The 24,854-nt window shown below is 35.7% G+C and overlaps 1 protein-coding gene across 1 annotated transcript in view; it reads right to left on the bottom strand.

Moving 5' to 3' along the window:
- Window positions 1–14,385: 14,385 nt before the first annotated feature.
- LOC137400720 (mirror-image polydactyly gene 1 protein-like) overlaps window positions 14,386–24,854 on the bottom strand; it is a 33,031-nt gene continuing 22,562 nt past the window's right edge. The window contains exons 11-13 of the mRNA XM_068087054.1: window positions 16,761–16,855; window positions 16,018–16,248; window positions 14,386–14,883 (exon numbers count right to left, since the gene is read on the bottom strand). Of these exons, the coding sequence (XP_067943155.1) occupies window positions 14,811–14,883; window positions 16,018–16,248; window positions 16,761–16,855 (399 nt within the window). The 3' untranslated portion in view covers window positions 14,386–14,810. The remainder of the gene's footprint in view (window positions 14,884–16,017; window positions 16,249–16,760; window positions 16,856–24,854) is intronic.

The following is a 24,854-nucleotide window of genomic DNA, read 5'->3' as shown; positions in this document are numbered from 1 at the left end:
ATGGCTTCAATTACATGTAGCGCGATAAAACTTGCCCGTAGAGGCTTATCTTCTTTCTCCTCTAGTGCTTGAAGCAATATCTTTAGTCTTCTATGACCAGTTTCTTTGTTAAAAGTTTCATGAGTATTTGGCAATCTTATCGTGGCTTACTTTTGTGGACTTTGGTAGTAGATAGTGGTAAGTCAGCTAAGAATAAACTGTCGGCGTAATATTAAAGGATGTATGAAATGGCTTCTAACTGCTCCTAGTGTATATTTATCAAGTTGAGGTTGAACTATTCTTGAGGTTAGATCATCTGTAGAACAATGGTAAACCTTAAAATGGACTTGGTCATACTACATAGAATGTGAATGCAAATTTGTTTACTAACCATTTTATCAGCTACTAGCCAATAAGTAACATTACAAAAGCGGAAAGAAAAAGACACTATGGCTCACAAAGTTGTGTTCATTTTACAGAATACTGTAAAATCTCTATGTGAAGGCCACCTTTAGTTGAGCACCACCTTTATTTGAACGCCGCTTTATGAGAAGGGTTGAAAAATACAGTGCCACCCTTTAATCAAACACCACCTCTATTAGACCGCCACTTTGACATTTTTAGATGAACGCTGAGAACACTTTTCAGGAGCGCTATGCGAGGTAATAGCAGCTATTGTTATGGCACATCAAACGACACCATCAAAATAATTAACAACTGTTCCTTGTTCAACTCGGCCTAATGCTTTGAGGTATATAAAAAACCGTTTAGCAAAAATGCTGACATTGATGCCCGAAGGAGAGTGCAAAATAGAGGTGACATTAGCATCGCTTCATTTATAAAAGAGTTAAATTTAACTTCCTAAAATTCTGACGAGCTAGTCGAACAATACAGTATTCTCTTCTATTTGAGTGTCGCCTCTCATGAAGCGCTACTCTAGGTAAATATCACTACTGCACAACATTAAAAAAATCTAACAATAAAAAAGTTGAGGCGCTCAAGCAGAATGCTTTGTCTGATCCAGTCAAATTAAGCAAATTCAATAACTAAGAATGAGTCAATGACCAAAAATTTTGTGCGTTATATGTGAGTCATCTTTTATATCATCTACAATAGCTTAGAGCCGGATTCAGATGTTTCAAGGCCGAGTTAGGTTAAGGATAGTTGATAGAAGACGTTTATGGCCACTAAACGGTGTACAATCATAGTAGATGTCTAGCATTTCTCAAATTACACTCTTGAGTGGATATAGTACACATATAAAATATATAACATATATTGTATATAGTAAGTAATAAATGGAGGCTTGCAAGTATATGTAGAGAAAACCGAGTATATCTCACAAAATATTCAAATAGAATATTCAGAAAATAAGTTGGTGTCTTCTACTTTGAGCCGCTATTAATTTGATTTGTGGCATCTATGCTCTTGTCAATCAACCTTCTACTAATCGAGATTATGTCTCTTGTCATTTTAGAAAACTATTCATGAATTTTTAGTTCGAGTCACGGTGGTCTGTCTGTCTGTCTTGTACATTTCATTCACTCACGCGGACCTCACAATAAGACACGTGTTACAGATGACACTTTCAAAGTTGACATTGTGCGCCCAATATTTACACCGTACATACTTGATACCTCTAGTCTTTCTCTGGTCAAATATTCATATCGCTTCTGGCAATCTTCAACAAGACAAAGTTTAAAGATAAGATAATAACCCATAGAGTGTTAATGCATATACAATAGTGAGGATAAACAACTTAAATCTATTGAAAGGTTCCAAGTATGCATAATGCTGCAGCGGCTACCTGCGCAATGATATTCAGTATTTACTGTGCTAACGCTCTATTTATTGCCAATACAACTAAAAAACAATTTAATAAATATATCAGCGATTCTGAATACGGCTCATATAAACAGAATATTGCAAGCATTCGTGTTAAACATATGTAACTATAGCCTAAATAAACAGGCAACAGCAATGGCCTTGCGCTGTCACACTAGCACTCGCTAACACGCTATCTCAGTTTTTCATTCGTGGATAAAGGCCTATTCTACGCAGAGATGTGCGATGAGAGTAACAATGGTAAAGTATCGAGTTACATACAAAACAAATTCTATGCACAGGTGGCAAAAATAATTGAGTAAAGTCGAGTTAAAATCTTATTCAATTTAGATTGAATAATAATTATTGTGGATGTAAAAATCAGGATGGCCTTTGCCTATTCACACAAATTTACAGCCATCTTTTGTCCAACTGAATTCAAGTCAATGAGCGATGGCATCTTTCACAATTCATAATAATATGCCCAATCTAAGAATCACGCTAACGGAGAAGAAGGTCTAATCATTCAGTGTGTTATCATTTCCCAGATCAGAAGGATCTTAAAGCTCGGTCCCGTTCACACATTGGTGCAAAAGTCATTTCGTTTACACAGCCCAACACCTGCTAACACCTGACATTACTCAGAAAATCCATAAAATAATGGGTGTATGAAATACAAACAAACTGTGTGAAGAACACCATTCAAAACTGGGAAGGCTGTAGAACCACAAGGTTTAGCTACATTACAATTAGGCCTACTGGTAAAAATTAGCATTAACAATCTTGTGAAGAACACAATATTCTGGTGAAAGCAGTAGTCAAGGTTCCCTTACCGACCGACTCACACATGTCCTACTAAGATCGCAAAACTATTGTAACAGCAACAGCTTCCGCTATCAATAATCTAAGCAGACATAGGCCTACTATTCGATCTTCGAGAGATCGCTCACACAAACGGTGGTGCATTCATCGCTAGCTAGTGAGTGGCGGTCAAGCTGAATGACTCCCTATCCTGGCTGTCTGAATTAATACCGCGGATTTGGACATTTATTGTACAGTTATCAGTATGTACAAGCACCCTAGAAATAGTCAAGTGTGCATATTAAATGCTATGATACAGTCAGTCTTCACTAGACTCCACCATCTGTCCATTACATATCTAATACGTCACAATAGCTTCAGCTCTAGCCACTCTTTAGTTCGGAGCCCCTTGCTACCGTCTCCATCTTTCCATAGATCATCTAAGATTCCGGACTGTTGATAAGATGCGGCACAGTAAATTTACTCAGCAAAACATAAGTTTGAATAATGCTCTGATCAATGTAACAGAATGTCAATATGATCACAAACATTGTATTCATATCAGCGGCGATGGGTAAGCAAACGAATGAGATTTCATTTGCACAGAGACGCGAGCCCCGATCCTCTGCTATGAGTACATAAGATAAAATGTGAATTACTAAAATATTTATTTATTCATTTGTAATCTGATGTGCTTCATTTTATGCTAGCTGGACTCGCATAAAATGCATTCTAAAAACCCTCGGTGCTAAAAACTTCCTTACTATTATTATTATGTGAATTTTGCTGTTGAGAGAGTGTAAACTTTTTAAAAGAGCCACTCTCAATTGCCCTTCAGAATGTAAAAACAAAAGGTCTTTTGTTAAATGTTTGTAACGCAATCATACTGTTACTTTATAGTGTTACTAAAATAATTAGTATAAATAAATTTAACGCTATGGTATAAATTCCTATTATAAGTAAAATTGCAGATACTCAAAATGTTCTTAAGCTGAAAGTTTAATTTGAAAAAATGCAACTCAAAGTCAGTATAAATACAAAAGAGATAATTCTTGTCGCTAAGGGTTTCTTCGTCAGTGTTAGCTCTAACTGTGGCCGGTTTAGTTGGTTCAGTATCAGTTATAATGTTTAACTCTCGCACCATAATGTTAAATATACTTTGTTAATATTCACCATCAAATGCTGACCAGCCAAAAAGTTATTCATATTTTCATTAGCAGTTCTCAAAGCTTTTAGTGCCTTGTTGACTATTCTGGCATTTAAGTGTTTGGCAGAGGAAAGAAAATGTGACTATCTTTATCGCTAGGACTCGGCGGTTGAGGATGGAGTAAGATAAAAGTCCGGCTTACTGACGCCAACCTAAAAGATAGCGAAGTTATTCTTAATGGCGCCAGCTTAGACTTATCACTCTCTCGAGCGACTGAATCAGTACCTCAGTCGGGATGACTCGGCACCTTTCTTGCTTTTTACGCAATAGATTAAAGCTGCGCCATTAGAATATCCAGAATTCTATATTTAAAACTTCTAGTTCAACTTGAAGACATCCTTGAGAAGTTTGGTTTGTTTGTCAGAATAAAGAAAATCTTCTCTATTAGTATGTTACTGATATAACGATTTTTTTCTGCTTTCCAACTTTGAGTAAAACAGATAGTAATTATGTACCAAGTTTTGTTTAAACAAAACATGGCATATTAGCGAGTAATGGTGAGTTCGTATTTGTCTTACTCTTACAATACTTGAATTAGGCATAAGTCATGCTTTTAGTACTTATTTATTGTGATACTTTTTAGCTAACATGAATTTACTAATTGAATCGTTGAATTTGCTTATTGAATTGTCTCATAAAAATCAAATAAGTCAGTATATATGATTTACACAGCAGCCAGTATTGTTTTTATAGTGTTTCCCAAACACCCCAATACTGACACAGCTAACAGTATCTCTGATTGATATGATAGCTTATAAAATGATAGCTTATTTTATAAGGGCCTATTACTAGAACTTCCAGACATGCGGCCCCAAAAATATGTTATAAAAATTTATTATTTACCAAAAAACAATAAAATAACTTCAATTTTTATGACTATACAAGCTTCCAGAGTTTCATTAAAGCCTAATTTAGTGTTGTGACACAGAAGTAGACACTAAAGTTTCTTGGAGGCATTATTGCTTTCGGCAAGACTGCACTGGGTAGGATACGATGGCAGCAAAAATACCCTCACGACTAGATAGGGAATATGATTAAACAATTAATAAGGGAGTATAATTAATGATAGTGTATGCGAGAGTCAATTAAGTAGCAGCAGCAGCATGTAATGCCTAATCTATTTATTCTTACTAATTAGATCAATGATTGAGAGGAAGGTTGAAACTTGCCTTGTCCTTTCTTAGAAAACAGCATCGCTTGTCGGTCTGAACCGAAAGAATTGAAATAAAATTCCTACTAATGAAAACAAGCCATATTATGATATTATAGTAGGATTGTTGAGTGACTGTAGAGCTATAATATTGGTGAGCTAGAGCGGTGAGCTATAACGGTGAGCTATAACGGTGAGCTATAACGGTGAGCTATAACGATGAGCTATAACGATGAGCTATAACGGTGAGCTATAACGGTGAGCTATAACGATGAGCTATAACGATGAGCTATAACGGTGAGCTATAACGATGAGCTATAACGGTGAGCTATAACGGTGAGCTATAACGATGAGCTATAATGGTGAGCTATAACGGTGAGCTAGAACGGTGAGCTATAATGGTGAGCTAGAACGGTGAGCTATAACGGAGAGCTATAACGATGAGCTATACCATACACTCAGTTTAGTATCGCCTTATTGAAATGAGTGCTGACAGCAAACAAGGAAAACTGCAACTGCAGTTTAAAGGTAGCTGATGCAACTTCAAAACACGTTTTAAAGCATTTCTCATCTTAGCTACATTTTATTTGTTGTGTCAATGATGTATTTTTTCTGTGTCTAATAGCGCAGAAGACAGGTCCCAATTTTTGCAAAACCTTGAGGTGAGACAGCTTTGCACAAAGAATTGCTATTGGACATCAAGCATAGCGTAAATGATCTTTTAAATAATTGCTGAAGTATTCAACTGAAAAATAGTTCGCGCATTAGGATTTTTGTATTGCCTCACAGACTGCACAAAATGTAGATAAGATAATTCCTAATAATAGGTACTTATAAAATTGATCTATATCGCAGTTTGTGAATTCTTATTCAAAAAATTGCGCATCTTCATAAAATAATTTTGTCGTATGGCACTGAAGAGACTAATTATAAGAATAGCTAATTTGCTACAAAAGAGTTTTTTAGGCCAATGCAGTTTTTTAGCAAATTATCTATATATGTACTTCCCACGCAGGGATCTTTATGGGTTGGGCAGCCAAGGTGAAATCAAGTAATGTTTATCATGCAGTTCTCTCCATTTTGTAATAAACGAAGATAATGAAAGACAAGTTGCTCATTAATGACACTGTTTTCCTGTAGAAGTTCATTATTCATAACTGAGAAGATAAGAATTGTCATATCTGAGTTACATTAAGATGCTTTCTATCTCCAAACCTCAAGAGAATCAGCCCGATATTATCTATTTTAAGGATTATGATTTCTCAGCTGATGCTCCAATGTGGCAACGTGATTGATAATAAAAATAATTAGTGGCGAGAGTTGTCTTGGTTGCTCTGAATTACTTCCAAACATGATAAAGCTATGTTTGACGTAACCAGGCAGTCGAGTAATAACAAGACGTTACCGCTGGCGTCGGAAGTTCAGTATCTTCCTCACATTGCTTGATTATAGTTTTACTTATTTTAGCGATTGTCATAGAGTCGTGTTTAGGTTCTTTCCATATGTTGAGAAAAGAATATAACAAGCTGGGCAAAGTCATTTCGGTTAAACAACGCTGTTTAGTATGTAGTCATCACATAAATTGTCAGTACCACAGAGTACCAACTCTCTACTATATTCTTTAAGCTAGACCTACACTGTTACTCATCAGCTTTACTGTGAATCCATATTTATTCAAAGGTGAGAAAGGACCAGCTCTGCGAGCTTCATACTCTGTCCCTACCCGTAGTTAGGTTTAACTATATCTCATTTGTTATGACTACAGCTCGATTGTGTTTAGTTTCCGTTAACAGCTGTGATCAGAGATAATAGATACGATTGTCTTGTAGAGAAAATAAAAGTTCTCAAGAAATAAGCTGAAGACGCTCTTAAAATTTACATATTGCTTATACTGAGTTTTATTTACTCAATGATTTAGCATAGCATCATTTTCTAGAGTCAGCTTTCGCTAGAGAGCATGACAGAACATGAACAATGCTGGAGGGCAAGGCTAGAATATCTCAGTAAGCAACACCTGATGAATCCAAGCCTTTTTATGTCAGTTCTTAAAAAGCTAAGACATCAATAGTATTTTTATCTTATTCATGTTGTGAGAATTTCAAAATGCTCAATAGCACATGTAAAGATGATTATTCTATATAGCGTAATATGCCTGTAAGTGATAGTTTTAACTATTGTTTGTGATAGTTTAACTATTTTGCAAAAGTTCATGACAACGAACTTATTTCATGCGAATGTTCAGTTTTATGTCCATGATGTTTCGCTACCGCCATCATCCGTAGAGTCAGCTACTACTCTTACTAACCTAGGGAAACAAAACCCTATGCTAGATGTCAAGCCTCTTTACCTGGTAAGCGGCTTATTATGAAAGCTGGAAATATCGTACCAACAGGTGGGGCTGATAACAGCAATTCAGATATTTAGAATATAAAACTATAAACACTAACGGCCTCTTGCAGTAATATACAACATTTGATTATAAACACTAACGGCCTCTTGCAGTAATATACAACATTTGATTATAAACACTAACGGCCTCTTGTAGTAATATACAACATTTGATTATCATTTTAATTGCTACAAGCTCATAGACTGGGCATCATGTTAGGTTCATTGATGTTTTATGAGGTTTGTCTAATTTCAGTCATTTTGCTAGTAAGTGATGCATTCATTTAAATAAACAGAGCTCTGCAGCAGCAAACTTTAAAAGTAGTGATAGTGTGAAAGGCAAAAAAACCAAACTAATGTGCAAATAAGTCGGGCAAGTCGTTTCAAGCTGAGCTAATATTTGCCGTGCTACAAGAGCTTTCAGTTTTGTAAACTCGAGTCTTGTGCCGAACATCTATGCCAACATAATGCATCATGTCGAATAAGTTCCGTTAAGTTCTAGTGCGTGTTCAACACCTGTCCTTTATTCGATTAAATGCTTTTAAACTCATGAAATGTGTGTATATTAACTGTACAAACAGTTCTTGGCAGTTTCTACATCATGCTCATGTCGAACAAATGAAAATGGCTTCGCTATATGTTTAGTTACTTTGTGCATAATTTATGCACTCTACTTGGTAAAATATCTTGAGAATCGTTTAATGCAGTCAGTGTTATTCATTAACCACGATCTTACAGTAACGCACATTTCACGCCTATGACCTAATAGCCATTAGTTAGATGAAGGTATAGCAAAGCAAAAGGTTATGCAATGTTCTGAGACCGTGGCAATGAGAATTTAAGAATTAAATATTCCTGATTTCTGGAAGATCCGAAGGTTCCTGATATTATCTGATTTACTTTCCTTAAAGTGATTTTACATGATTTGTAGATATTTTAAACTTTCTCATTAAGTCTTCAAGCTCAGACTGAACTGTATATAAAGATGCAATGAGTCTATTGAACAAGACAGATATATAGATTTTTCTTCTTTTCCCATGAACTGTGACTGCAAAATCTTACATGCTATCATATTTGCAATTTCCTAATGCAAACATTAAATGGATATCCCCCTCAATGCAAGAGAATCATTTTAAAGGAAATTCATACGTAACGCCGTCAACAAACATAAAGCCGCTCATCTGATACCAATTACACTCGCATACGCTTGATCAGACACCAACAGCTCCAAGCTCTAGCAAATCAGAAGCCAGTTCCACAATTCTTTTTCACCAAAAATAGGTACAGGTGCGACATCTCTGTGTGAATAGACAATAGACGTGAAGAGGTAAAGCTACGCGGCTCAACGAGAATAAATAAATGTGACACTTGATCCGTGTTTTAGACACTCTAGTGGAGCACTCCACTGTGACACATTCACACACATTCATGATTTTCCAAAACCATTTATGAAAGCCTCCGAGACAAATTGAAATTTTAATATCACACACACTTTAGACCAGACATTCTGTAGGTTTTATGAATGTTACAATTTAAACTAAAATATTTGTTCAAGTATTATTTAATATACAGTAAGTTACAGTAATATACAGTAATATACAGTAAGTTACAGTAATATACAGTAAGTTATAGTAATATACGGTAAGTTGCAGTAATATACGGTAAGTTACAGTAATATACGGTAAGTTACAGTAATATACAGTAAGTTACAGTAATATACAGTAAGTTACAGTAATATACAGTAAGTTACAGTAATAGACGGTAAGTTACAGTAATATACGGTAAGTTACAGTAATATACAGTAAGTTACAGTAATACTGTATATTACTGTATGTTTGTATATACTGTATATACAACTTATACCGTATATATTACAGTATAAACTGTATAAAAAGTTCAAGAAACACTTTTTGGCTATTAAAATGGAGGATCAGTAAATCGTGTTCTAAAGAGTTGAAGCGAAAATTGGAGGGTGGCAAGAATCAGAGAAGCATTGGCCCAGCAAAGACCAGGAGCTCTTCAAAGTTGGATTGCTAGCGTATCAGCGAGGTCATAACTCGGGCGAAACAGCTATAACTATCTCTATATTCACAATAATCGCTTAAGGAGGCTGTCTAAAACTAGATTTTGGTTGTAAATGTTTACAAAGTAGTTATATTGGTGGGTATAAATCATTCAGCATTCAACATAACGAGAGTTGATATTGGTTATATTGGTAGGTATTAATCATTCAGCATTCAACATAACGAGAGTTGATATTGGTTATATTGGTGGGTATTAATCATTCAGCATTCAACATAACGACAGTTGATATTGGTTATATTGGTAGGTATTAATCATTCAGCATTCAACATAACGACAGTTGATATTGGTTATATTGGTAGGTATTAATCATTCAGCATTCAACATAACGAGAGTTGATATTGGTTATATTGGTAGGTATTAATCATTCAGCATTCAACATAACGAGAGTTGATATTGGTTATATTGGTGGGTATTAATCATTCAGCATTCAACATAACGAGAGTTGATATTGGTTATATTGGTAGGTATTAATCATTCAGCATTCAACATAACGAGAGTTGATATTGGTTATATTGGTGGGTATTAATCATTCAGCATTCAACATAACGAGAGTTGATATTGGTTATATTGGTGGGTATTAATCATTCAGCATTCAACATAACGAGAGTTGATATTGGTTATATTGGTAGGTATTAATCATTCAGCATTCAACATAACGAGAGTTGATATTGGTTATATTGGTAGGTATTAATCATTCAGCATTCAACATAACGAGAGTTGATATTGGTTATATTGGTGGGTATTAATCATTCAGCATTCAACATAACGAGAGTTGATATTGGTTATATTGGTAGGTATTAATCATTCAGCATTCAACATAACGAGAGTTGATATTGGTTATATTGGTAGGTATTAATCATTCAGCATTCAACATAACGAGAGTTGATATTGGTTATATTGGTAGGTATTAATCATTCAGCATTCAACATAACGAGAGTTAATATTGGTTATATTGGTAGGTATTAATCATTCAGCATTCAACATAACGAGAGTTGATATTGGTTATATTGGTGGGTATTAATCATTCAGCATTCAACATAACGAGAGTTAATATTGGTTATATTGGTAGGTATTAACCATTCAGCATTCAACATAACGACAGTTGATATTGGTTATATTGGTAGGTATTAATCATTCAGCATTCAACATAACGACAGTTGATATTGGTTATATTGGTAGGTATTAATCATTCAGCATTCAACATAACGAGAGTTGATATCCGTATCTAACCTTAATGAGAACAATAAAACCGTACAATTACTTTTTGTCTAACTTTGGATCTGACTTTAAAAGTTGACTCGCAACAAAATTCACATTACAGTTATTTGGTATGAAAAGATTCACCATGTCTTACTCTGTTGTGTTGTAGGTGCAAAATATGTGAAAATGTGATTACAAGCTCTTAAAAGCTCAAAAACGAACAGTTAATTGCCGCCATCACAAAACTGCCATAAATCAGAATCGCTTTCCAAAACGGCTCAAATGGGCCGTAGCTGAACACCATGGCTTCTGTTTACACTTTCATGCAACCTCATTCGTCGAAATATTTTCACAAATATACTTGTCGCATTCAACAAAACCATGTCTATTGTCCTCATGCATCTATTTCATCATCATCGTAATGCTGTCATTTTGAGTACTGATGTCTCAAAACCTACCGTAAAAATTTGAAAGGTTTTATATTGAGCCTTTTGTTGGCCTTTCAATTCACGTGATAACATCTCGTGTCAAAACAATAATCAAATGGATTGACTACGTCAAAGAAATAAACTGATTCCAATATCGGGCGGTTTAGTGACGGCGGCGACTAACTGTTCCCTTTTTAGCTTTTAAGAGCTTGTAATCACATTTCCACATATTTTGCACCTACCACACAGCAGAGTATGACATGGTGAATCTTTTGCTACCAAATAACTGTAACGTGAATTTCGTTGCAAGTCAACCTTTAAAAGTAAGTGTTAATAAATGATTAGGTTACAAGCAAACTAAAGCTTTTGAAGCAACTGAAGTGTGCATACCTGAGTGTGCATACCTGAACTGAAGCAACTGAAGTGTGCATACCTGAGTGTGCATACCTGAACTGAAGCAACTGAAGTGTGCATACCTGAAGTGTGCATACCTGAAGTGTGCATGCCTGAACTGAAGCAACTGAAGTGTGCATACCTGAACTGAGACAACCGAAGTGTGCATACCTGGACTGAAGCAACTGAAGTCATTATCAATAGCCATAGAAGTTCAAATCCAAAGTACTTTTAGCAAATACGTAATTATTTAATTATCAAAAGTAGCTGCTCTTTTGATTAAGTTACATCATTCCAAGTATTTCTTAGTTTTACTCTAGAAAGTGAATCACGTGATGGTCAAATATTAAGCACCCAACATTTGTATTTGTTACCAGTAAATCATTTAATTACACCAGTACTTTTTAGCTGCAGCCTGAGCTAGATGGAACATGCTCGAAGCTGTTTACTTAAAAGTTTTTTGTTTTAGTTGCTCATGAAGCTTCCGACTTTCCAGTTTACGTTTGCCTTGTCATTAAACTTCGCGTTCGTTGAAACTAAACAGCAGCTCTTCAGAGGCTACCCTGACACACTTGATGTTCGCTTAATTCTTGAGTCATCCTTTCGACAAACAAATGGCGTATGTTGTCTTACGTACATGTATGTTGTCTTACAGCCTGCGTATTAACAAGCTTTCTACACGCTTGTGAATGAAACACTGGTGAAGGTGACTCTTCCGTTTAACTAGTATTTGACAACAATGCTTCAGTATTTGACAATAATGCTCAAACATGGTGTAATATTTCTACCGGTACAGTGGGGTAGAGTGAGTCATCACTTTAGCCATGCGCTTGTTTAAAACAGCTATTATTCTGCTGACACCGAAATAAGATAAGAATGTTGAAACGGTATAAAGTTAGATGGATTCTCGCTGGATCCTCAAGTTACACACGCCTGTCAGCTGTGCCATTCATGACACTTTCTCTTTTATTTGACAGCTGCGTGGGAGAGCTTGTGAGGGCATCTTTGAATTATACCAGTAAACAAGAGAAATGCTTTGTTGTGGAATGATAGTTGAACTTTTTAGCAGTTATTATTTTACCCCTAGTTATTCATATAACTAAGGGTAATATTCCAGTTACTTGTTGCTAAATACCCTTCTGCTGCCAACATCTGCTTCTGCTGCCAACATGCTTACCCTCTGTTGGTTAAAAAATAATAACAAAGTTTGGTCTCCTATCAGCCCATATGTGAAGTTCCCTCCCCACCAAAATGGTAAAATGTCAGGATGCCAATCTCTGACTCACCATACACCCAGATGCTTTTTAAAAAACCCTCATCACCCACATGCAATATTTCATACTTGTCTACAAGAAAACTAAATTCGAAGACTTTAGCTAATAGGTTTTTAATAATACTCGGTGTTTAAGTCAGGTGGTTAACCTTTCAACCAGTTTTAAATCTGTCAATACTAAAAATATTTTTATTACATGACATATTTTGTATTTTTTTGTTTTAACTTTATACATTAATCTTCAAGAATAAAAAACTATTGCTATTGAAAATTAACTGTTTTACTAGCTAAAAGAAAAAAATGCAATGTTGACATTATCAATTGACAAATTTTCCTTTTATTGCCACTAAAATAATGTGTTATACAAATAGATTCTGCAGATCCGATGTAAAATAACAGCAACATTGTAGGGCGAGGCCTCAGTTTTCATTGATAGGCTTTATATGGGCCACTTAACCTTTTCTATTGTACTATCAAGGGCCGCTACGACTATGAGTGGATATCGTATGTCTGCGCTGCCTCGCTGCCCGAGTCTTGGACACCATAGAAAGCGCACAAGGCTTACCATCTCAGTGTTTACTCATCGGCTTTCGATGTAAGCCCAACTGCAGCACCATGAGACCGTAACAAAAGAATCGTGTAATTCTATACCCCCATCCATTTCACACCAGGGCGCTGCATGGCAACACCATCACGCCCAGAAACATTCCAGTTTAACAATGTGTTATATGATCTTATATTTGTCAGGAAGTTTGCCAACACCGATCACATATTACCTGTTAAAAGAAAAATTTCAGGGAGATGGAGTCATCAAATAGTATCAGATAATGATGCTTTTGAAACGTTTCATGGATGCCATTATAAAAGAGTATAGCTTGTTTGTGTATTAAGCTGATTACAGGCTGTAGCTAATATTAATTTTATAGCATTTTTGTTGATACACAAAATTAATTAAAGATTATTTATTCCATACTCACAACTTCATGATACGTTATTAAATTTGATGCGTTACGCATCAAATTTCATTTAATAAAATTAAATTTATATCACAGTGAATTTCATTAGTTCATTTAATATGATTGAATCATTAACGGTGAAAAATTTTTGTTGAATTTCGGTGTCAGTATGTCTTATTAAATTACATTTAAAGTTATGAGTAAAAAGCCATAACTTGGGGCTTTCTAAGCCAGTAATGAGGTGCATATTGCATTCTTATTGGCTATGATTATATTAAAATGAACACTGAACTAGTTTTAATTAGCTAGACATGCAAATATTATACTAAAATATCTGACTTTTCCTCCATGTTATAATTTCGTCCATGCCTTCATTGACAGAGCAGTTGTCATTGTTTTTGTCCATGTCATTATGTCCTTTTCTGTCACAGTTTAAAAGGCTAATCCAATTCAAATTATTATGTCATAATACCAGCTAAAACTGCATTGTTAATCAACGTTTCACTTTTTTTTAAAATTTACTTGAAAAGTATTTAAAAAATTTAAACTTTGGCAGTTATAAAAAATGTTATAACATATTTTGCAATCACATCTATCAATTTATAATTGATTATTTTATTTGGCAAAATCAGACAAATATAAATATCCTCACTTACCTAATTAAATGACAAATATCATAATTCATTTATAAAAATCAGGCAAACATTTTCATAGCATAAATGCATAATTTACTGGCAGTTGGCAGTTGCTCACATACATTGCTAAGAAAGAGAGTTGAGCAGTCAAGCTATGGCCTACAAGATACATCACACCGAGGCTCCGGAGATTCAAGGTTTTATGAAAGCTTGCATATTTATGTCTAGAAACGGAGAGAAACTTATCTATGCATATCCATGTAATTCTTCAGTAATATCACGTATTTGTCCTCTATATGATATGCTATATATATCCTCTATGTGCTCTGTGATTACCAACTGAAGGCGCAAATAATTCATGAGAAATACAATTCCGTCCTCCGAGGAAGAAGCCTGACTGGATAGCAGATATATATCGCGAGACCTTGATGCTCGGTATAAAACAGTGTCCATTAAAGCCCTAGATCCTACTGAAGATATGTAGAGACGCGTTACACCGTCCCATGATCGACCTGTGAAATCTTCTTTAACTTCTTCTGCAGTACACTCACATGTCGTTGAAGTCTAAAGTATACACTTTCATATGACAACGAATGAAATATTTATAAAAAACAATAATCACGAGTAAACAATTAAATACACATCTTTTTTGCCTCTCCAATGATCTAAACAGCTCAAGAGTTTCTGACAAGGAAAAACGTACGTAGCACTTGTTCAACCTTTATTATCCTCTTGTTTGCTACTGTTTACTGAGTTGTTAGTCAAAAGTTATTTATAAATCATACAGGAGTTAAAAAGTATTATAAATTCTGAACAATATTTAGGTTTGGAAGTTTACTTTATATGTAAAGTACAGAACAGCAACTATTTGAGCTACAATTGCACTGCAGCTACAATAAAGCTATATAGCTACAATAGAGCTATAAAAAGCTATTGTAGTTAGCAAGTGTAGATAGATTTTCCATTTACATCTACTGCCAGAGTGGCAGAGCCTCGAAGTCAATTTTATGAATTCTGTGTTTTTATGCAAATACGTTATTTATTAAACACTCTAATGCCAGTCTGCATTCTGTCTGTCTGTTTGTCTGCCTGTTTGAAACACGGAAACACGAGTCATCCGCGCTTGAATATGCAAATTCACAAAGCTTTACAAACGCATGCTAAAAATGGTAGCTATGTGACTTTTGTTATGAGGACCTAAATACTCAGACTGAAGTCCACACACTTTTGTAATGAGGACCTAAATACTCAGACTGAAGTCCACACACTTTTGTTATGAGGACCTAAATACTCAGACTGAAGTCCACACACTTTTATTATGAGGACCCAAATACTCAGACTGAAGTCCACACGCTTTTGTTATAAGGACCGAAATACTCAGAATGAAGTCCACACGCTTTTGTTATGAGGACCTAAATACTCAGACTGAAGTCCACTCACTTTTGTTATGAGGACCTAAATACTCAGACTGAAGTCCGCACGCTTTTGTTATGAGGACCTAAATACTCAGACTGAAGTCCACACACTTTTATTATGAGGACCTAAATACTCAGACTGAAGTCCACACACTTTTGTTATGAGGACCTAAATACTCAGACTGAAGTCCAAACACTTTTGTTACGAGGACCTAAATACTCAGACTGAAGTCCACACACTTTTGTTATGAGGACCTAAATACTCAGAATGAAGTCCACACACTTTTCATTCGTTCTCTGGTGCTCTGTCTCAGTAGCCTGCAGTTTCTCCATCTGCTGACTCAACATGTCTCTCTCTTCACTCAAATCTCGAATTATATCCTGCAGCCTGTTTGTCTGCTTTTGTGCATCCAGTACATTTCCATCTCTCTGCGCGATCAACTCCTGCATCTGGTTCAGGGAATTGTTATACTGTTCCTTCCAACTCTGCTCTTTTGACAGTGACTTATGCAGACTACAATTACATAGTATTTCTGTGTAGCAAGTTCACCAACCAATAGTAATCACAGAAACCCTTAAAATCATTGCAGTAGCCAAACAGGAAAGAAGTCATGATGCTGATCAAATTACAAGGAAACACATTGCGCGCATGAAACACAACTCCTAAACAACTTATAATCGGATATACAAGCATTATCATAATTTAGATTCTATCATCACTGAGTGACATTCCTTTTACGATAACAAACTACAAAAAGAATATTGTACCGGACCGCCTTATAAAGATCCCTACAGATCTACTCAACACGTAATATAAAATATTACATATGGTAATCAATAAATTGTAAAAATTACCAAATACCAAAATCATCAAGTACACAAATATGCGAGTGCACCAAATAGAATTAACTCAACATTTTTCAGCTTGTGGATCCGAGGTGAGAAAGCAAGCCCTCATAAAATCCTCGGCAGAGTAAATGAGGAACTGAGGTTATATAATACTGGTTAGAATGTTGGAATACAAACCCGTAGTATATCTTTAAGTTACCATTTTCTTCCTCTAATGTTCGCAGTTTGCTCAATGACAAGTTTCTTTCCTCCTGAGTGGTTGACAGCTGGCGCTGCAAAGTAAGTAGACCGATAATATTGATGTTATATTTTATAGCAAAACAAGTTGGGGTAAATCTGAAAGTTACTCTTAAATGAGTAAAATTACGACTACCCAAGTCTATTGACAAACAACAATGTTACAAGTAGCTAATTGCCAGTTGCCAAACTGTCACACACAGGAATCATCAGACCGTATTGCCAGTTGCCAAACTGTCACACACAGGAATCATCAGATCGTATTGCCAGTTGCCAAACTGTCACATACAGAAATCATCAGATCGTATTGCCAGTTGCCAAACTGTCACATACAGAAATCATCAGATCGTATTGCCAGTTGCCAAACTGTCACACACAGGAATCATCAGATCGTATTGCCAGTTGTCAAACTGTCACACACAGGAATCATCAGATCGTATTGCCAGTTGTCAAACTGTCACACACAGGAATCATCAGATCGTATTGCCAGCTGCCAATCTGTCACACACAGAAATCATCAGATCGTATTGCCAGTTGTCAAACTGTCACACACAGGAATCATCAGATCGTATTGCCAGCTGCCAATCTGTCACACACAGAAATCATCAGATCGTATTGCCAGTTGCCAAAATGACACATACAGGAATCATCAGGTCGTATTGCCAGTTGCCAAACTGTCACACACAGGAATCATCAGACCGTATTGCCAGTTGTCAAACTGTCACACACAAGAATCATCAGACCGTATTGCCAGTTGCCAAACTGTCACACACAGGAATCATCAGATCGTATTGCCAGTTGCCAAACTGTCACACACAAGAATCATCAGATCAGATTGCCAGTTGTCAAACTGTCACACACAGGAATCATCAGATCGTATTGCCAGTTGCCAAACTGTCACACACAGGAATCATCAGACCGTATTGCCAGTTGTCAAACTGTCACACACAGGAATCATCAGATCGTATTGCCAGTTGTCAAACTGTCACACACAGGAATCATCAGATCGTATTGCCAGCTGCCAATCTGTCACACACAGAAATCATCAGATCGTATTGCCAGTTGTCAAACTGTCACACGCAGGAATCATCAGACCGTATTGCCAGTTGTCAAACTGTCACACACAGGAATCATCAGATCGTATTGCCAGTTGCCAAACTGTCACACACAGGAATCATCAGATCGTATTGCCAGTTGCCAAACTGTCACACACAGGAATCATCAGGTCGTATTGCCAGTTGCCAAACTGTCACACACAGGAATCATCAGACCGTATTGCCAGTTGTCAAACTGTCACACACAAGAATCATCAGACCGTATAGCCAGTTGCCAAACTGTCACACACAGGAATCATCAAATCGTATTGCCAGTTGCCAATCTGTCACACACAGGAATCGTTGAATCTAAAACACTTATAGACATCCAACCAATCAAACCATTCAAGCAGTTGATAGCTCTCATCATAAAAATCTTAACCATGGCCAAAAGTGAAAAGTTAATTAAGAATGCAGAAACTGCAAATATTTTTGCCTAAAATAAAATAAGCCATGATTGATTTTAAGACAACATTTCTAAAAAAGGGTCCTTTCTTTGAGCATAGCAGAAGGTAAGAGAAGGCATGCTGAACACACTAAGGGCTTTCTTGGTGATAGTGTAAAGCTTTCAAATTTTCATTCAAATTAATACAAAGCATCTTTTAAAACGCCCAAATGTTGATATTCCGGATAGCTGTGTCCATTGTTTATCTAGCACTTTATTTCCAGAAAACCTGTCAGTCTATTTCACACACAGATTAGAAGTCTATTGTTATCTCGTGTCATTCAGTATAGCGCTGAACAAAAAATTCATTCATTGCTAAATGTCTTCAATCGAATGGCCTGTAGGATGACACTGCGGTTAGCAAAGATTCAATGAAGTCGAGGACAAGTTCTAAAAAACCGTTGAAGCTAGAATCGAAGAGCTACCGGGGTAGACCACGCTATCAGAGCTGACTGTGGCGGGACAATGACTGAGGTGAACATTTATCAATGCAATACCACACCGTTGATAAGATCGCATTTTTACCAGTTTACCTCCTGGTGTCTTAAGCGAGAGAATCGAAAAGGCATTTTGGACATACATATTTTTGCAAAAAAAGTTTCTTCTTTCTGATAAGTAAACGACATAAAAAATCTTACAAACCACGAGTGTCGAAGTTTGTTGAAAAAATAAGTTGAGTGTAAAGATCATTTCACAAAACTTTTCTGTTCTTGTCGAACATCCTTGTAGACAAGCATGAATGCAAACAGGCTTCTCGGAGTGACAGAGGACTGTGTGTTTATCCGCTAACTACATGTATGTGATAACAATGCCATAGGCAAATATTTGAAGGAATAATTAGATGGAGGTATTATGTGCATCCTTAACAATAATATTGAGGAACACCCACTCTCATATGAGATGGCACTCTAGCCATCACAATTCCCAAAGTCAGTATTGACACATAAGCTCAGCCTCCAAATGGAAACACTGAAGAGGCTGAGAATATTCATATAGTCAGTCAGTTTATGATTCGGCAACAACTGCCCATAATGTACAACTGATATGGCATTTTAGTAAAAGCATTTTAGCTAACCAACATTATCTCTGTTAAAAGATTCGCTTATGGGACATTGTGATTGACATTGAAAGAAGCTTTTAACACCTGACATAGATTAGGGAGAGAATTGATTCACTAGGAATATGATTGGTGGCCTCCCACGCCTGTCAGGCCAGCTAATGTGTAGTCGACAATACAACCTTTACAAGCGCGGTGTAATGATAAAAAATATGATAGGCATTAGAAAAACATGCCATTAACGCATTGAGCTAATGGCATGACTGTTATTTCTTCATAAGCTGTCTTTGTAACATGTCCCTAAAATAATGACAACACGTGTAAAATATACAAACATGTTTTAGACGTAAAGAAAATGCTATGAGGCATTTAACAATGAGATGAGGCAGGTCATTCATTCGATAGAACGACTTCTTTCACCGCGCACAACGCATCCATCTTTCATAGCAAAAAAGATGATTGTTGGCTGTGTAAGGCGCCGGTAAAGATATTTTCTATGGCATATACCGGGCTTTTGTTAGCTAGAGGCAAATGGACAGCCATTGTATTGCCTCTTATCAAACTTCTGTGGCTAAACATTCCATCTACTATATTGTTTTCATATATTTTTCTTTTTATTCCGTTAAGCAATTGAATGGTTTGCTCTATGAATATTTTATGAAGATTGTTGTTTCAAGTGATTCCATTATACACTCATTATGTTTTCTGATCGATAAAGTCCATTTTTCTATATTTGCCAGCCTGTTGAGAATCTGTTTATCTATTTGCCGTTTGACTGCACACGACTACTACTCTTTTAAGAAGAGCTGAGCTCGCCAGAGAATTTACCTAGTTTATGTATCTATGTATTCAGAGATAACATTTGCACCGAGTAACATCGAGTAAGTCAACAGCTCGCAATGTCATCTTCTTCATTCGTAATACAAATATAATAGATAGTGTACACTTGTTTGTTATACAAATGTGTGCATTTTACAAAATGTACACATTTGTACAAGGAGCATTTAGTTGATGTAACTCAGCAGAGCACATAAAATTATCTTTGATCTGCATACATTCTCTGTTTACAAATACACAAATGATTACGGTGTCAAGGTGTCAAGGTTATTTGCCCCACTTCCAGCAATACATCTCAAACTATTTACCTAGCTACTCTCATCTCACACGATTACTATTGTTTACAGAAATAAGGAATTCACCTCTGCATGACTGGTCCATAACAAAACTAACCATCGCCTAGCTTATAAACTGGAAAATAGATAATAGTTTTTGAGATTCTTCCTTTTCACCGTTGCTACGTTTAATATTTAATATCTCGGCTGCCCATCCGGTAATAGTTGTTTGATAAACTAGCTCGTGGGGAGTTTACACAAGTGCAATTGGTGGACTCTGGAGAGATACCCAGGAGAGTTAGTGTATTGTAATAGACTTCTTTACTATTCGCTCTTTCTTAATTATATTTTCAGCCTCAACATTGACGAGTCAAGTTTGATCTTGAGTATGAATAGAAATGAAGGCCAATTCCTTCTTGACTTGAAAAATAAGATGTATGCAAAAAGTGGCTCAAATAAACAAATATTTTCAAGTTTGAGTAGAAGTAACTTTAGCGTAACATGTTCCATTAGTTTGTTAGCGAGTTATGAGCTTGTCTGTAATGTACAGGTGTGCGCGAGCGAGAAAGGGAAAGAGATGCTGAATCACGGGCTTGGCATGTATTATTATGATAAAAAATTATTATCGCTAAATAGCAAAACTGCAAGGTAGTTAGGCATGGCTAGTTACTATCATCATGCACTGACCACTATCTCCTGCCTGCCAGCGTTGCTCCTTGATAACCTCCCGAAACCCTCAAACTGCGTGCGTGCGGCATCGCAATAAAGACAATCACTCGCTTGAATCACCTAGGGTGAATGCAAACAGCTTGAGTTGTCGAACCAAGACATGTTTGCCAATGATGATGCGGAAAAATAATGATGTCATTTGACGGAAATACACTTATTACATATCTCCGTTGAGTAAATTTTACCAACTTGAAATTAAAATGAAATTCATCATTTTTATTGCATAATTACATGTTTTTAGTTTAAATTTGCTAAACTATTTTTTGACAGTTAAATTTTTGTGAGAACAAGTATCTAGGGAAATATATTTTATCTGTTTAAAATTCACCAATAATATAACCATTTTGATTTTTATAGATTTCTATTTATTTCTTTAAAAATAATTTTATTACAAAAACTTATTAATAATTTTTTAAAGATAGAAAATGAAAGCTAATAAAAACCACTAAAATATTAAGGTAAATAAATGCTATTAAATAAGCTATAACAGAAATGTAGGTGACAGAAATATGTGTTTTTGATGAAGCTTACATGCAGTGATGACCATAAATCGCTGCCATTGTAAGCAAACACTAAAATATTATTTAAAAAAAAGCGGTAAGCATGATCTAGTTCCTTATCTTCTTCAGTGATGATTAGACATACACGGAGACTCGAAGGTGATAGTAGTATAAATTCAAACCTCTGTTTACCAAACCAATATAACATCACTTTAATACCAAACAAACAGCTCTAGGGGCGGATGCACAACACCCCCTAATTGTCGAATGAGACTGAGTTCTGTTTAAACAGAGCATAAAACTAAAATTTAGGTATTATTCTTACATCCGAACAGAAAGTTTGTCAAGCGGAGAATTTTCAGAATTAACTACTCAAGTTTTAAACACGATAAACGTGAGCGGCTCTAAATATAGGAAAAGCGTAGAATATAATCCTTGAATATGGCTATTGGATGGTAGAGCAACTGAATTGAGGTCGGTGTTTGCCTAGCTGGAATATAAGGAGATGAAAGCCTGACACATAAACAATACTAATATTTTCTGTCAATTTGCTAATGCTGAGGTGAGAGGTTTGTCAATATAGCTCGTTTGCATAGTTAGGTATCACTTTCACACCGAGGTACCCTTCAAAAGGCCTACATATTATATGCATCATGCCAAGATGGCTGAACGTCGGCATCTCGTCGACGCAGTGCCCTATTGTTCCTAGACAACATCATTTAAGACCGCTGAAATCATGGGCTACGCGGCGAAAGATATCTTACCAATGGTCTGTGAACGTCAAGCGGCCAGACGCCTGGCGCCAGCAAAAGCTTAGCTTCACCTTATGCAAACACGCAGCACTGGATATATTGGAGCTTTATTGATCACGAACGACCATGTAAACCGGCCTTATCTAAATGTTAGTCGAGAAAAAATACACACAAACATATCACCGACAATATTAAAATATTATACTAAACACACCGCGTGTTGATATAGAGTTTACATTCTAACAAAACAGATATTTTTAAGCATTTTGATTCTGCTTACTTAGCAGTTTCAGATTATACGTTTGTAATCAAAACGAGTTTTTGAATTTAAGGTTTCAATGCTTGTAACGTGAAAAGAGGGAAAGCTTGTCTAGTGCAATGTTGACCTAATAACTACGAGAGTTTAAACAGCAAATGAGGCCAAACATCCTCGCCACTCCGAGGCAGAACTGAAAATAGTTGGAAAAAGATTTTTTAATTTATTACACCACCATAGGCTGCCCTCTTCTATGCCCGATCACAAACAAGCCTTCCCTACTGTTTGCTTGAGCTCTAGTGGACCAGATGTAACTAAACATTTATGTTTGCCTGACGATAAACCGCTGTGACGTTTTGCCAAATATAATAATATTTACTTTCTCCTGAGCAAGAATGAGGAAAGGTAAATAACAGCGGACTGGAGGCGCCATGAGACATGCTGCTTGGCAAGTAAATGCACAGTTCAACACATCATCTGCTCATTTGAAAATTAGAGTATTTAAAAAAGGATAGGAAGACTTCAAAACGAGTTATGCCAAATAACTGCAAAAAATTATTATTTGGTTTTGTAAAAAATGTGTGTCTATGCATAGCAGAAGCAAAATATTCAAACATAATGGATATTCTTATCCTAAGTGAGATTATAATAAATCTACAAAAAGGAATCTGATTTTTGTCAGCTTTTTTTCCTTCAGCTCTGACAAACTAGTTGCAATTAACAAAACAAAAAAACAAAGGTTTTTTTTATAATTTCTTGTCGTCAATTATACAAAAAATTTTACAAAAATTTCTCATTCTGTTTCCTAAATACTTTTGTTTTTTAGAACTGTGATGTAAACTGTTGAGACTTTATCATCACAGATATCACTAACTTTCTGTTAAATATAAATTACATAAAAATAAACAAATTCAAGTCCATTAAAATAAAATATACGGTAAACAAAAATTGCTACCATTTATAAGCAGAGCACTCAGTCTGCCAGCGTATTTATGGTTCTATCTGCACTTAAAGTTGGAGACTGGAATGAGTCGTATCGCGCGGTCACAAGCTGATAGTGGTACTGAAGTCAAGTGCCTTCAAGTGCCACCTATCCAAACTAGCTAGATTAGTACGTACAGCGAGCCGTACTCAGCCCTCTGAGATATCATCATGGTGTTATTAGGCATGGTCAGCCATATCCAGCGCACAGATTGTTGCCAACATTGAAACCTTCCAAGCCTTGCTGTTACCAAGCAATGGCTATTTGAACAACCATAATGGGTAATACTTTATTATTTAAAAATTCCCATTTATGTGGGTTTTAGACAAAAAATATCTATTATACAAACATTACAGAGTTAAAATAGTTACATATTTTAATTTTTTTTTTATACAACCAAAATGTATGACAGCTGAGCCTGCAATCAAGAGAGCAAGTTTTCAAGCAAAGAAAATTTTATTAATATTATTATGTTAATATCGACCATAAAAAGTTCTTTTGTTGCTTCAATCACTCTCTCAGCTGGCAGCGTGGTAATAGAATAAATGTAATATAATCTCCCATATAACTTGGAAAAAAAATCTGCTTTTGTCTTGAATTAATGGTAAACATGCAGTTGTTTCATTTCATCAAATTTTTAAAATTTAATGCATACCTTGAAAGTCATTTTAAACGCTTGTGAAGGAACATAATTTATTTATATGTGAATAAAATGAAAACCTTAACGCCGTAATTATTTTGGTATTTGGTGTTGTATTAGATACAGATTATAAGTTCTCTTTTATTTTAACTCCAATTAATAATGAGACATGACTCTATGCCAAAAAACTTTACCTTACTAGTGCGTAGGAAAAATGCCCTGAGTATCATGAAAAAGAAACCATTACAAATTTTGTTTATGGACTGTAACAGCCCAGTAATGTGTTTCTAAATTGAATAAAAAAACAGAACATGCTACGACTTTCTTTTAAATGATAAAACATGCAGTTGGACATTTCATTCGTCTAATGAACAATTTTATGCATAGGAAAAATACAAAAACATTGATTTTCGCTGATGGTCTTCAACCGGAATTATGTATATACACGGCGAGCGATGATTTAGACA

Source organism: Watersipora subatra, chromosome 7, assembly GCF_963576615.1.
Source record: "Watersipora subatra chromosome 7, tzWatSuba1.1, whole genome shotgun sequence".
Taxonomy (NCBI): Eukaryota; Metazoa; Bryozoa; class Gymnolaemata; order Cheilostomatida; family Watersiporidae; genus Watersipora; species Watersipora subatra.
Note: the sequence above shows the minus strand (reverse complement) of the source record. Positions and strands in the feature narration are given on the sequence as shown.